At 42.0% G+C, this 14,117-nt stretch overlaps 1 protein-coding gene across 7 annotated transcripts in view; it reads right to left on the bottom strand.

Annotated features, from left to right (window-relative positions):
• The window catches only part of KIF16B (kinesin family member 16B), a 538,624-nt gene that overhangs the window by 497,285 nt on the left and 27,222 nt on the right, over window positions 1–14,117 (bottom strand). For all 7 annotated transcript variants that reach the window (XM_073553802.1, XM_073553803.1, XM_073553806.1 and 4 more), the window contains exons 2-3: window positions 13,087–13,156; window positions 1,665–1,778 (exon numbers count right to left, since the gene is read on the bottom strand). In XM_073553802.1, coding sequence (XP_073409903.1) covers window positions 1,665–1,778; window positions 13,087–13,156 — 184 coding nt within the window. The remainder of the gene's footprint in view (window positions 1–1,664; window positions 1,779–13,086; window positions 13,157–14,117) is intronic.

Below are 14,117 nucleotides of genomic sequence, written 5' to 3'. Positions count from 1 at the left end.
CAGACGGACAAAATTCCGACATCGATTTGTTGCGGTCACCCTACTGCTCACACCCCTAATGAACACAAGAAAAAAGGGCTTTGAAAACAAGCAACTGAGCTCAGCCCCATTTTGAATAAAGAAAAGATGCATATGCCCAGCCTCCACTCCTTTCATGGTCCTATGGGACTGCCAGAAGTAGCCAAGGAAATCCAGAGCTCAACTGGATTTCAGTAAAATCCATGGCATAATCAGCAACGTATATTTAGAGAAGCCCTCCCATCAAAGTCTTTAGTTTTAGTTTTTTTATATACTGTATATTGCAATCATATTAAATTGCTCATTTCACCTTTCTACCCACTTAACTCTTCTCTTTTCTCTGCTCAGTATAGAAACAGGAAGTCTCTTGCCTCTATTTATTATTACCCTTTTTCTACTCCTGACCCAGTTGCTCCCTCCTCCCTCTGCCAGCGATTTTTGCAGTGATGACTCATACAGGGAAAACTGACCTCCTGTTTCTACTTAGTGATTAGAAGGATTTAAGTATTCAGTTTTTAATCATGTGATCTCATAGGCCTAATGGAAAAGAGAATAATTAGCTGGGTAGAAAAGCAAAATGAGCAATTGTAAGTACACAATGCCATATAATGATGGCTGCAATATATTAAAGAGGATAAAAATTTTGATGGGAGGAGGAGGAGGGCTTCTATAAAAACCTTTTAATCTCTCCACTCCTGGTTTCATCTTACAGTCATTGTCACAAACACTGTCCAAAATGCTGTTGTGGCCAATGGCATTTCTCAGATATCTATCCTTTAGCGTCTGTTTTACATATGCCCCTCTGATGTTCCACCATCCCCTCTGTGGTTCTACTAAGCAGAACTTCGGTCACAACTAATGACAAGCGAGCGAGCGTGCTAATAGAGTATCTAGGTAGTGCTCGAAAATTATGCTCGAGTCGCCGAGTTCTTAAGCAAACCCCGTATGGGTTGAGTCTGTCAAACAGCCGCGAGACAGGCAGCCACTGCGTTTTGAGCATAGTTTTTGAGCACGCCGAAGATACTCTATTAGCACACAAGCGTGCTCTAGGCTTAGTTTTGCAGTACAGTATGGTGGGTGATCCATACGTTGGTGCCATCTACATTTGAGCCATTTAAAGCTGAAATAACAAGCGAGAACTCTTTGAAGAGCTTGAAAAATGTCATCTGGTAGTAATTTAGTCGATTGCAAACTTTACGCCAAAATTGGCAGCATCTTCATATGCAAACAGGTGCAGTTATCTCCAAAAACCATAGTATACAAAACTAAGGAAAGAACCCATAGAGATTAAATGACCCAGATTGCAACCTTTACTAAATAAGTGAATTCTTTACCTAAGGAACAAGCTGAAAACAAAGGTTATTTCAATCCATTTCTGAATTTGTTTCTTAGGCATTAACAATCAACTTGAAGCCTCGAGCTTGCCAAAATTCCTGCAAAATCCAAGTCCCCCTTCAAACAATAAGCACATTCTGCGAGCAGCTACTAAATAAGAGGGGTGATCGCTGAATATAAAGCAGCAGCCTCGGCAGCTCGTACAGGAAGATTACTGCGAGTTGCCAATTCCATTTCACATCAGTCCTTCATTAAAATGAAATGCCCAGAAAGAAATAGAGAATTAATGGCGGAATCAGAAAACGTCTTACCCGTTCTTGAGACACATAGCTGGAATTTTTACAGTCTGCTGAGAAGTAGGAAAAGTCATAGGTGAAGATTTTCGTGCGATCTCGACCCGAGTCCCCGGTGACCCCATCAGGCAACTGAACAAAACAAATGCATAATTAGGGGGATACATCATGCAGCATTATTTACACACAAAATCCCATATCACCTTCAGCTAAAGAGTTTCAATAGCAATTTCATGAAATCCTAAACTCCCTGGTGGCAAGGAGAGGATTAATTAACTCAAGGAAAAGAGAAGACATCTTTTGCCACAAGGATTTATGCACACAAACATTAAAACAAATTCCATTTAAGACAAAAGCACAGAGCGGCAGTGTGTCTACAATCAGGGGATCATGGCGCCTACGGCTAAGGCATTGCAAGTATTCATTATCCTCAGAAGATGCTGCACTATATAACGAAAAATAAAGAATATGAGTATTATAATGTATATACAGATCAGACATGGTACAAATCGATTCACAGGACCCAGTCTGGTAGCCCACCAGTAATCTGTGGCCGACGGACGGGAGACCTGCGAAAAGGCCTCCTAACCCGACTCTTCTAGGCTAGCGTCATGATGCACATGTGACGTCACGTCAGGACAGATAATCAAAAGAAGAGTCGCAGATGCTGGCAGCAGATTGTAGGGCTCCCGTCCACGGGCCATAGATTGGCGGAGTGGCTGTTGGACCAAGTCCTCTGAGTCGATTCACACCATCTGTAGCACACACAGATACAGTGGGGGGGAAAAAAAAAAAAAAAAAAAGTATTTAGTCAGCCACCAATTGTGCAAGTTCTCCCACTTAAAAAGATGAGAGAGGCCTGTAATTGACATCATAGGTAGACCACAACTATGAGAGTCAAAATGAGAAAGCAAATCCAGAAAATCACCTTGTCTGATTTGGCAAGATTATTTTGCAAATTATGGTGGAAAATAAGTATTTGGTCATTAACAAAAGTCCATCTCAATATTTTGTTATATATCCTTTGTTGGCAATGACAGAGGTCAAACGTTTTCTGTAAGTCTTCACAAGGTTGGCACACACTGTTGTTGGTATGTTGGCTCATTCCTCCATGCAGATCTCCTCTAGCGCAGTGATGTATTGGGCCTGTCGCTGGGCAACACGGACTTTCAAATCCCTCCAAAGGTTTTCTATGGGGTTGAGATCTGGAGACTGGCTAGGCCACTCCAGGACCTTCATATGCTTCTTACAAAGCCACTCCTTCGTTGCCCTGGCGGTGTGCTTGGGATCATTATCATGCTGAAAACCCATCCACGTTTCATCTTCAATGCCCTTGCTGATGGAAGGAGGTTTGCACTCAAAATCTCACGATACATGGCCCCATTCATTCTTTTATGTACACAGATCAGTCGTCCTGGTTTCTCTGCAAATGGACAGCCCCAAAGCATTATGCTGCCACCCCCATGATTCACAGCAGATATGGTGTTCTTTGGATGCAACTCAGCATTCTGTCTCCTCTAAACATGACCACTTTTGTTTCTACCAAACAGTTCTACTTTTGTTTCATCAGACCATATGACATGCTCCCAATACTCTTCTGGATAATCCAAATGCTCTCTACCATACTTCAGACGGGTCTAGACATGTACTGGCTTAAGGAGGGGGACATGGCTGGCACTGCAGGATCTGAGTCCCTGGCGGCGTAGTGTGTTACTGATGGTAGCCTTTGTTACGGTGATCCCAGCTCTAGGTAGGTCATTCATTAGGTCCCCTCGTGTGGTTCAGGGATTTTTGCTCACCGTTCTTGTGATCATTTTGACCCCACAGGGTGAGATCTCATGTGGATCCCCAGATTGAGGGAGATTATCAGTATCTTGTAGGACTTCCATTTTCTTATTATTGCTCCCACAGTTGATTTCATCGCACCAAGCTGCTTGCCTATTCCAGATTCAGTTTTCCCAGCCTGGTGCAGGGTTACAATTTTGTGTCTGGTGTCCTTCGACAGCTCTTTGGTTTTCACAATAGTGGAGTCTGGAATGTGGCTGTTTGAGGTTGTGGAGAGGTATCTTTTATACTGATAACAAGTTCAAACAGGTGCCATTACTACAGGTAATGAGTGGAGGACAGAGAAGCCTCTTGAAGATGTTACAGATCTGTGAGAGCCAGAAATCTTGCATGTTTTTAGGTGACCAAACACTTATTTTCCACCATAATTTGCAAAATAAATCTTGCCAAATCAGACAAGGTGATTTTCTGGATTTGGTTTCTCATTTTGACTCTCATAGTTGAGGTCTACCTATGATGTCAGTTACAGGCCTCTCATCTTTTTGTGGGAGAACATGCACAACTGGTGGCTGACTATATACTTTTTGTCCCCACTGTATACATGTCCTTTGTCTAAACACTATTATCCTTTTGGACACTTTGCAAAGTGCACTAGCACTAACTAATAAATTCGAGGAGGTCTACAGAGTAGAGGAACGACATACACTTCTTGATTAACTTCTAATTTTGGATAAAAAAAATCATGCACGTTTCCAATCTTAATGGGAGGTTCCATGAAAAACATTTATCCCCTATCCACATATAAATGACTGTTGAAGGTCGACTGATGGAACACACCACTGTTTTAGAGAAAGAGCGTCCCAGAGTCCCACGTGGATGGCGTGGTAATGCACACATACTTTATCACCCGCCCATTAAAAAGGTTTTCCCACAAGCAAAAGTTAACTTTAAGCAATAAATCTTGGAATAATAATAACTTCCACAATTGGATGTGTTTAAATAATAAAATGTTCCTGTGCTGAGATACTCTTATAAATGTGCCCCTGCTGTGTACTGTATAATGGATGTGTCTGACTGTACAGGGACATGGTCTGATCCTACCACAGCTCCTTGGCAGGGGAGGAAGCAAAAGAGTATACAGACAGGACAGGGATCACAAATTATTATTTTTTGTGAGGTAAAACATTTTCCTGCCTGTTTTCAAACAATGTTTTACTTCAAAGAAATAATCATTTGTGATCCCGTGCTGTCTTGTCTGTATACTCTTGTTTGCGGGAAAGTCCCCTCTAACTTTTATGGGTCTAAAGTATTGCCTGTGTATGGCAATGGAACCCCGTTCTTGGGATTGGTGGGTTCTTAGCAGTCAGATCATCCTCGATCATGAATTTCTCACATACGGTTACCCCTTTAAAAAAGACGCAAATTTGTTCTACTTGCTGTGGTGTAGTGACCACTATGTCAGCTAGGGGGCGCTGTGTGCGTGTCCCAGGACGGGTGTACAGGCACATTCAGTGTGGTAACAGGAGCAGGGTCCTAAATGACCATTACGGGTCTCAAGGTGGGTGGCCTTGGGATGCAGGCTCCAGGGTGTATTGATCAGCAGAGGTACTGCTGATCTTTCTGTTACACTGTGTCAGGGAAGCCTGTATGTGCAATACAACCTTTAGTGATGCCATAGCCATGTGATCACCTGTGGGTGTGGTTACAGGGCTATGTAATTGAGGTGTTTGGCACATGTGAGAGAGTGTGAGAGAGAGTCTGTCTGAGTGTGGACAGACTTCCATGTGTCCAGGTGGGACACTACAGAGAGTGTATATGGGAAGGACTACACCTCCCAGCATGTGCTGAGACTCTCGGTCCGAGTCTCCAACCACGGACATTTGTGTTCTTTGGCCTAAGCTAGAGGCTATTTTGGTAATGTGCTGCCTTGTGGGTTTATGATGCAAATAAACCTCATGAACTTTGGGAAGAACCTGTCGCATATTTGTCTCCCGCTGCATCTAAGCAAGTCGAATCCCTACATTGTGAGGAAAGAAAATTGTCTGTCGTGATGCAAAGCTAAATAACATGTTGGACATTGCCTCCAATAGGTAGCACATAAAAGGGAACCCAACAGTTGATACATGTTGGCTGCACTACGGGCAGGAGAAGCCTCCTGGACTAGTCACACAAGCCACAAAGGCACTTGCAGTTCTTAATAGTAGGTTTTGTCATGGCCATGTTTCGTGGTAAAACGCACCTAGCTAAAATGACAGAGCCAGCGTCTAATTCATGCAACCCATGGTTCTGGCAGTGTGTACCATCAGGTCAGTCAGGCTCACTTTACTAGATAACTATTTTTTGCCACTAATTTGTGGACTTTTCCCATAAAGCATTGCTTTTAAGACACCATACTCAACTGGTTCTTTTTAACAGCAGCGCCCCCAAAGCATCCTCAAGGAGCACCAGCAAAAAACCCGCCACCAACAACCACGGATAAGTAGAGTGAAGTACCATAATACTTTTTAACTATAAAAGGAATTAAATTGGTCTTCTCAAAAAACTAACCTCATCTATTAGGGATAAATGGATGCAACAGAATTTGGGAGTAGGGGGCCATCTTTAAACCTACGAAAAAACAGCAACCCAGTGTTTAGGAACTTTCTACGCAGTTGCAGTTAAAGGGATTGACTGATCTTGTGGTGAAAGTCTATAGTCACGCTGACTGCAGTCTTCTGAAACCTTTCAGAGCGCACGTCACATTCTCCGGATCCTCTGATGTTGTTGCAGAAACAGAGTTGTCATATTACAGCAAGTATGTGATTTACAAACATGTGACCACGTGCCAATTAGACGTGATTGGCTTCATTCAATACAAGTAAACTGAGAAAAGTCCAGAACGTCTAGTCGGAATGTGGCTGGAAGCATGTCAATCGTATACTTGGCTCATGTGACTGCCTGCTTTTTCCGCGGACATCAGAGAACCTTGATAGAATGTGGGACAGGAGTGATTTTAGAATTTCACAAGACCAGACAATCTGAAGTTTGTGGCCAGGTGAAATGTTCTTACAATATCAGCTGATTGCCAGGGGGGTTTGGGTGCAACTGGGATTGTTTGGCAGATTTCTACAAATAAGAGGTTCTCTTCTGTACACAACCTATATAAAATGAACAAGAGGAACAGGATTTGAGAACCATAAAATAGAGCTAGTGTTCAGGTGTGTGACTGCCAGGTTTGCACAATACACAACAGAGGTGCTTTCCGTATTTCCTGTATTAATCACCTTTTTACTTAGAAGGGCATTTCCAGTAAAACTCATCTATTAAAAGGAGCTTCCAGATTTATGAAAATCGTACACTGGATGCATCCAGAGAAAATTCTGTAAAGTTCCACTCCACCTTCACTTTGGAAAATTGCATAGCTTTTAATTACATATCCCTACAAAATGTTAATTAAAAAATGCTGCAATGCAGAAAGCTGCGAAGTGCAACAAGAGAACTTTCATCATAGCAAAGATTTCACATGAGCAAAGAATGATTTTTGGCAATGCATGATGTAACTCCAGCATTGAACTGATTGGTATTAGTCTACCATTTCCACAGATGAGAAAACAAATTCTATACAAAGTTATATCCCAGCTCTCAAAAACCAAGATCTTCCAGGACTTTAAGAAAATTTTTCCCATCCAAACAAATATTTTGAGAACAAGCAAAATGGAAACTGCCAAAAGGCAGCAGGGGCTGTTTCTCGTAAGGAGAATGCGTAATCAGAAAGAACAAATCTTGTTTTCATTTTAATGTATTTTAATTTATTTTTTTACAATTTTTATAGATTTTTTTTTTATTTGAATTTTCCATATTTAATGAAACACTCTTCCCAAAGATTGTATTTTCCTAATATATTGCAGTCATCATATAATATAGCACTGTGTACTTACAGTTGCTCATTTTGTCCTTCCACCTAGTTAATACTTCCCTTTTCCACTACATCTATGACATTAAAAACGGACTAGCTCAATCCCACTATGCTCTATGTAGAAACAGGAGGTCAATTTTTTCTGCGCAAGTTAGGAGTCACTGCAAAAGTCTGTGGCAGGGGAAAGAGGATGAGGGAGGGCAGCTGGGTCAGAAGGCAAAGAAGGGACTGAAACGAAGGGAAAAGAAACTTCCTGTTTGTACATAGAGCACAGGAAAGAAAAATTGGCTGTGTAAAAGGGCAAAATGAGCAATTGTAAAGTACACAGTGCTATAGGATATGATTGCAATAAATTAAGAGGATCAAAACTGATGGGAGGAGGAGTGCTTCTTTACAAGAAATATGATTTTAACACTGGCCTCCAAGTCTAATACTAGACCAGGGTTCCCCAACTCCAGTCCTCAAGGCCCACCAACAGATCATGTTTTCAGGATTTCCTTTGTATTGCACAGGAGCAATTATCACCTGAGCAATACTAAGGAAATCCTGAAAACATGATCTGTTGGTGGGCCTTGAGGACTGGAGTTGGGGAACCCTGTACTAGACTCATACTTTTCAGCAGCCACATGGACAACAAGCTGACTTACAGTATGTAGGCAAAGGTCACTGTGAAGAGAGAAGTGACCATTTCCTATTGTACTGTATATAGAGATATCACCTTTCATTGTAATCCCACCTGTCATGATAGTGACACTGCTGAACAACTTTCTGGAAAATAAAAAAAATTGTAATTTTTTTCCCACTTTTTTTTTTTTTTTTTTTAAATATAGGTCAGGATGTGGATTAAAATAGGTGTGTGTGTGTGTGTGTGTGTGTGTGTGTGTGTGTGTGTCCAGGATTGGCATCCGCACCGTCACAGCTACAGCCACAAAATTTGGCACAGTCACATGTCTGGACCCCGAGAGCGTCCTAGGCTATGTTGTGAGGCGAAATTTTAACCCCGCGCGTTCCAATTCACCAAACAATTTTGCCCCTATCTACATAATGGGGAAAAAGTGTATCAAGCCCCGCCCCTCGTTATGATGTCATAATGGTTGCCATGGCGACGCTGATGTCATCATAGGTTGCAAGCCCCGCCGCTCATTATGATGTCATAATGGTTGACTATGGGGTGAAGGATGTGTTATGGGTATATGGGCACTGGACTATGAGATGGAGGATATGTATGACGGGTATATGGGCATGGGACTATGGGATGGAGGATGTGTGATGGGTATATGGGCACTCAACTATGGGATGGCGAATATGTATGATGGGTATATGGGCATGGGACTATGGGATGGAGGATGTGTGATGGGTATATGGGCATGGGACTATGGAATGGAGGATGTATGATGGGTATATGGGCACGGGACTATGGAATGGAGGATGTGTGATGGGTATATGGGCATGGGACTATGGGATGGAGGATGTGTGATGGTATATGGGCAGTCGACTATGGGATCGTGGATATGTATGATGGGTATATGGGCACGGGCCTATGGGACGGAGGATAATTATAATTTGCTATAACTAACCACAGTTAGTTACTATGCCCGGGCAGCGCCGGGCTCTTCAGCTAGTAGTTAATAAACAACATTTCCCACATGTCTTATATCAGCACAATTTTTTGAAACATTATGTTTATGGTAGGAAGCTATAAGGGTTAATAGTTGATCAGCATTTTCTCTTTTTTTTCCAACAAAACAATTTTTTTTTTTTTTTAAAGGTACCACATCACATTTGAAGTGACTTTGAGTGGTCTCTATAATAGAAAATACCCAAAGTGACACCATTCTAAAAACTGCACCACTCAAGGTGCTCAAAACCACATTCAAGAAGTCTATTAAACCTTTAGGAGCTTCACAAGAATTTTTGAAATGTAGAAGGAAAAAAATAAACATTTAACATTTCACAAAAATTTTACTTTAGACCCAAAATTATTTTATGGTCACAAAAGTAAACAGGAAAAAATGGACCCCACTATTTGTTGTGTAATTTCTCTGGAGCATACAGATACCCCCATACGTGGAGGAAACCCCACACAATGCCCCACAGCATGGCTTAGAAAGGAAGGAGCGCCATTTGACTTTTTGAATACTAAATTTTGTGGAATAATAAGTGGTTGCCATGTCAGGTTTAGAGAACCCCTGATGTGCCTAAACAATGGAAAACCCCACAAGTGACATCATTTTAGAAACTTGATACCTCAGAGAACTTATCTAGATGTGTACTGATCACCTTGAACTTCCAGGTGCTTTCCCCCCCCCCCCACAAAAATGTTTTTTAGCCCCAAATTTTGCATTTTCATAAGAGTAACTGAAGAAATTGCACCATAAAATTTGTTGTGCAATTGCTCCTGAATACGCTGACACCCAATATGTGGAGAAAAACTACTATCTTGAGTGCAAAAAAGTGCTTGGATGGGAAGGCGCGTCATTTGATTTTTGGAATGCAAAATTGGATGGAATCTATAGCGGACGCCATGTCGCGTTTGGTGAGCCTCTGATGTGCCTGAAGAGTGGAAACCTCTTGTAAGTGACCCGATTTTGGAAACTAGATCCCTCAGGGAATTTATCTAGATGTATGATGAGCATCTTGAACCCACAGGTGCTTCACAGAATTTTATGACGTTGATCTGTGGAAATTAAAGAAAAAAATTATATTTTTCACCCAAAAAGTGGAACGCTGCTGCTAGGATGAGGGGGTGTTTTGATGTGCGGGTGTCCGATGCTGCCGCTGCTAGGATGAGGGGGTGTTTTGATGTGCGGGTGTCCGATGCTGCCGCTGTGCTATGTCCCCTGTGTTGCCGGGTGTTGTCACCGCACTCTGTACCTAGTGCTGCCGCCCGCTCTGTCCCCTGATGCTTACTGCCGCGGCGCTCTGCCGTTCTATCCATGCTTACCTGCCCTGTGCGGTGGATTGCTTCCGGGAAAATGGCCGCCACGCAAGCGCAGATGTAGATCACGGCACTGAAATCTCAGGAGATGAGGTTTCAGCATGGATGGAACGGCAGAGCCCCCCCACGTAGCACGGGACAGAGCATGGCGGAAAGCACTGGGGGACAGAGAGCGGCAACAGCACCACCCGGCAGAACCGGGGGACAGAGCGTGGCGGCGGCAAGCGCCGGACACCAGCAGCAGCAGTACAAAAAAGGTATATTCGCATTGTAAGACGCACCCATTTCCCCCCCCAAATTTGGGGGGAAAAAAAGTGAGTCTTACAAAGCGAAAAAAACAGTAAATACATTTTTACCACCAAAATTTTGTTTTAACAAAAAATGTTACATTCTCACTCTGGGAAATGGGTTAAAATGTCACCCAAATTTGTCCCACAATTTCTGCTGAATGTAGAAATACCCCGTATGTGGCTGTACAGTACTGCTTAGCCATAAGGCAAGACTAGGGAAAGTCAGAGTCCTATTTGCCTCCTGGAGTGCAGATTGTCCTAAAATAGTTTGCAGACTCCAGATACCCTCCAAAGCCCCTAAGTGCTAGAAGAGCAGAAGCCCCCATCAAGTGACCCCATTTTGGAAAAATTATACCACTTTTGGGAATTTATCTACAGGTGTAGTGACGATTTTGACTCGATGGGTGTTTTCCAGAAACAAGCAGCAGTGGATGTTGCCGAGTGAAAATTGCAAACTGCCATTGTAGTGACGAGAGTTGAGCGACTTTGGTCGGATAAGGCTTCATGAAACAATTTGTTTCAGATGAAACTGGTCCGACTAGGGCAAAAAAAAGTCCGGAGTTTCGTCCTAAACCCGACTCCAATGCAAGTCAATTGAATGTCATCCACTCAATGCCGACCTTTATTCCCCATTGACTTGCATTGGGGTCGGGTTTCGGAAGAAACTCCGACTTTTTTTTGCCCTAGTCGGACCAGTTTCATCTGAAATGAATTTTGTTTCATGAAACCCGATCCGACCAAAGTCGCTCAACTCTAGTAGTGACCAGTTCACACTGCTGGAGACACACACCGATAAATTAGGTAGGCTCTCATCTCTACAGAAATGCCAAACGTGGGCACTAAATACACACTGGGGCTCAGAAGGGGGGGGGGGGGATTTGGATTTGGGAGCGCAGAAGTCGCTGGATTTATTTTGGGGGGCGAAGAGCCATTTTGCGTTCTTCTACCAGTAACATGGAAGCCCCCTATATTGCCATTGAGAGATGACCTGAGTGGGAACCTTTTTTTGTGGATTGATTTGAAGCTTTTGTTAGGAACATTTTGCATAACGTTTTGGATCTCATTTATCAGGCGCTGAGCATGGGGGTTTACAGTATATCTAAAGCTCCAACTGACGCGATTCAGATGAAACCCCCGAGGGATCCATTCACAATAATGAGGCAGCAGAGTTACTCTAGACTCCCTCTGGCCTCTGTACAGAGATGTTCTTTTCAGAGGTGCACAAAACTGTGGCCGATGGCACTTTTATGCATGTCTACAAAGACTTGGTTTGTTTTTAGCGGGACAAGATGACTTTTCAGTACTACCATTTCGATTTACATCCATCTTTTTAAGCTCGTTTTATTCCAAATATGTACTTTTTTTGTTTTCATAAAAATATTTATTTATGGGTACAAAACATTTTATTTAATATTTTGTGATTTAAAAAAATAAATAAATTTATAATATTTTTTATTTTATATTTTTTTTACTAAACTCCTGTGTGGGACTTTCACTTTCTGCAATATTATAGCAGTTCTAATGCGTTACAATGCACCAGCACTGCATTAGACGGGTCAGCCCTACACAAGTTCATTAGATCCCGCACTATGCACGATCTAACAAACTTGCTAGATGGCAGCGATCGGGCCCTTGAGATGATGCTGTGGGGGCCACAAATGGAGGCTAGAGGGGGGCTCCCTCTGCCTGCTTTCTAAGGCTAAATTCACACTGGGCGTTTTTGCTGCGTTTTTTGTTCTTCCTGCAACAAAACCTAAGTACTTGACAGGAAAGAAGCGGTGGCAAAAAAAAAAAAAAAAAAAAAGCAGGTTTTGGTGCATTTTAGTGGCAGTTTTGGTGCATTTTTTTCATGTTTTTTTTCATTCAATTCAATAGGTGAAAAACACTGAAAGAAGCGACATGCTTTAGGTCCAATAAACCATGCAAAGCGCAAAATACTGATGCCAAAAAAAAAAAAAAAAAAAGTGTGTGAATGAGATTTCTGAAATTTCATAGGCTTTCCTGGTACTGTGAAAAACAGCAGTAAATTAGCATAAAAAAACAGCAAAAACGCCCAGTGTGATCATGATCGCTATCGCAACTGTTCTGTAAGTAAGACTTTTGAACAGCCTCGTTATCATCATAGACAAGATTTGCATGGGAAGGAATATCAGATAAAGGCATTTTAGGTTATCATAAATACCCGATTTACACAATAGGTCATTTTCTGATGACACACTCCTTTCCTTTAAGCTGTTATTAGAAGCTGCATTTTTTGAACCTCTTGAATACAGATCTGTAGTGCCACTACATCATGAATATATACTATATACATCCACAGCTGTTTGCTGGCACAAAGCAAAAACAGAAAAGCTAAACCATATTATTATGCTGAAGGCCACTATATGCCCTTATTAATTCCACCTAGCCTGGGCGTCCTCATAATAAAGGCATGGAGCCGTATTACAGCATATTAACTTCTCGGTAGATGAAACCTCTGGGTGTCACCAAAACGGCCACATTCATCTAGAATAAACATTGCATCACACTCGCCTTTATGTTGGTAATCGTTGTTTTCTTGCCTTCCATTTCAATAATAAATTTAGCCTCCAGATCCTTCTCCCTAAAGAACACATAAAAGAGCGTGTTAAGAGCGATAGCGTTGTTTTCTTTGGAACAGTTTGCATCTAAAATGTCACAGGCTCAGCCATACAAGTATAGCAAACAAAGCGCATTTAGTAATTGTACATTACGCGATACATACACAAAGGCAGCAAAACTAGTAAGGCCGGCATACAGAGCTGATGTAATACTTATGTGCAACGGTTTCCCCAAGGTAAGGCTGATTTTACACTTACCGTGTTTTTGTGGGTCGATTTTGCGGCCCCAATACATTTCTATGGGGCCGCAAAATCGTCCCGCAAAAAATCCACGGTGCGCCGTACGGCCGTGATAAAAGATCGAGCTTGCTCAATCTTTTATATGGCGTACGGACACGGCCCCCACTGTAAATCAATGGGGCCGCAAAATCAAACGGAAGTTTGTTTTTGCGGCGCACCGTGACTTCCAGTTTTGCGGAACGCTGTTTTTTCTTCCAATGCCATTTACATAGTATTGGGGGGGGGGGGGGGGCGGCGATCCGCAAATTTTTTTGCAGCCCGTTAATGCGGAAGTCCGACTTATTTGTGGCGATATGGCCCGCAAAAACAGCGGCAAGTGTAAAAGTAGCCTAAGTACAGCTACCCGAGATGTAGCCAAAAACGTAATAGCAGTAACAATAGAAGGTATCTAAAAATGCACTCAAAAAGATGCAACTCTATAGATTGTTCTATCATTTTGTGTGCTAACTTAAATATATTTATAAATTAATCGCTGTAGCTACTGACTTAAAGGGACTGTCCAGTTTCTGTGAAAAACAAAACAAAAAAAAAAACACCCATATATGCATGTCGAAATACAAAAGTCATTACCAGAACCATTTTTAGTACAGAAAAATAGGAACAAGAACTAGAGTCTAAGTTTCAAATGTTATACATTTATAAATATATGATAAAAATTATCTATATACACACAAATATATCATT

Source organism: Dendrobates tinctorius, unplaced genomic scaffold (assembly GCF_039654945.1).
Source record: "Dendrobates tinctorius isolate UK_male_01 unplaced genomic scaffold, ASM3965494v1 ptg000203l, whole genome shotgun sequence".
NCBI classification, from domain to species: Eukaryota; Metazoa; Chordata; class Amphibia; order Anura; family Dendrobatidae; genus Dendrobates; species Dendrobates tinctorius.
Note: the sequence above shows the minus strand (reverse complement) of the source record. Positions and strands in the feature narration are given on the sequence as shown.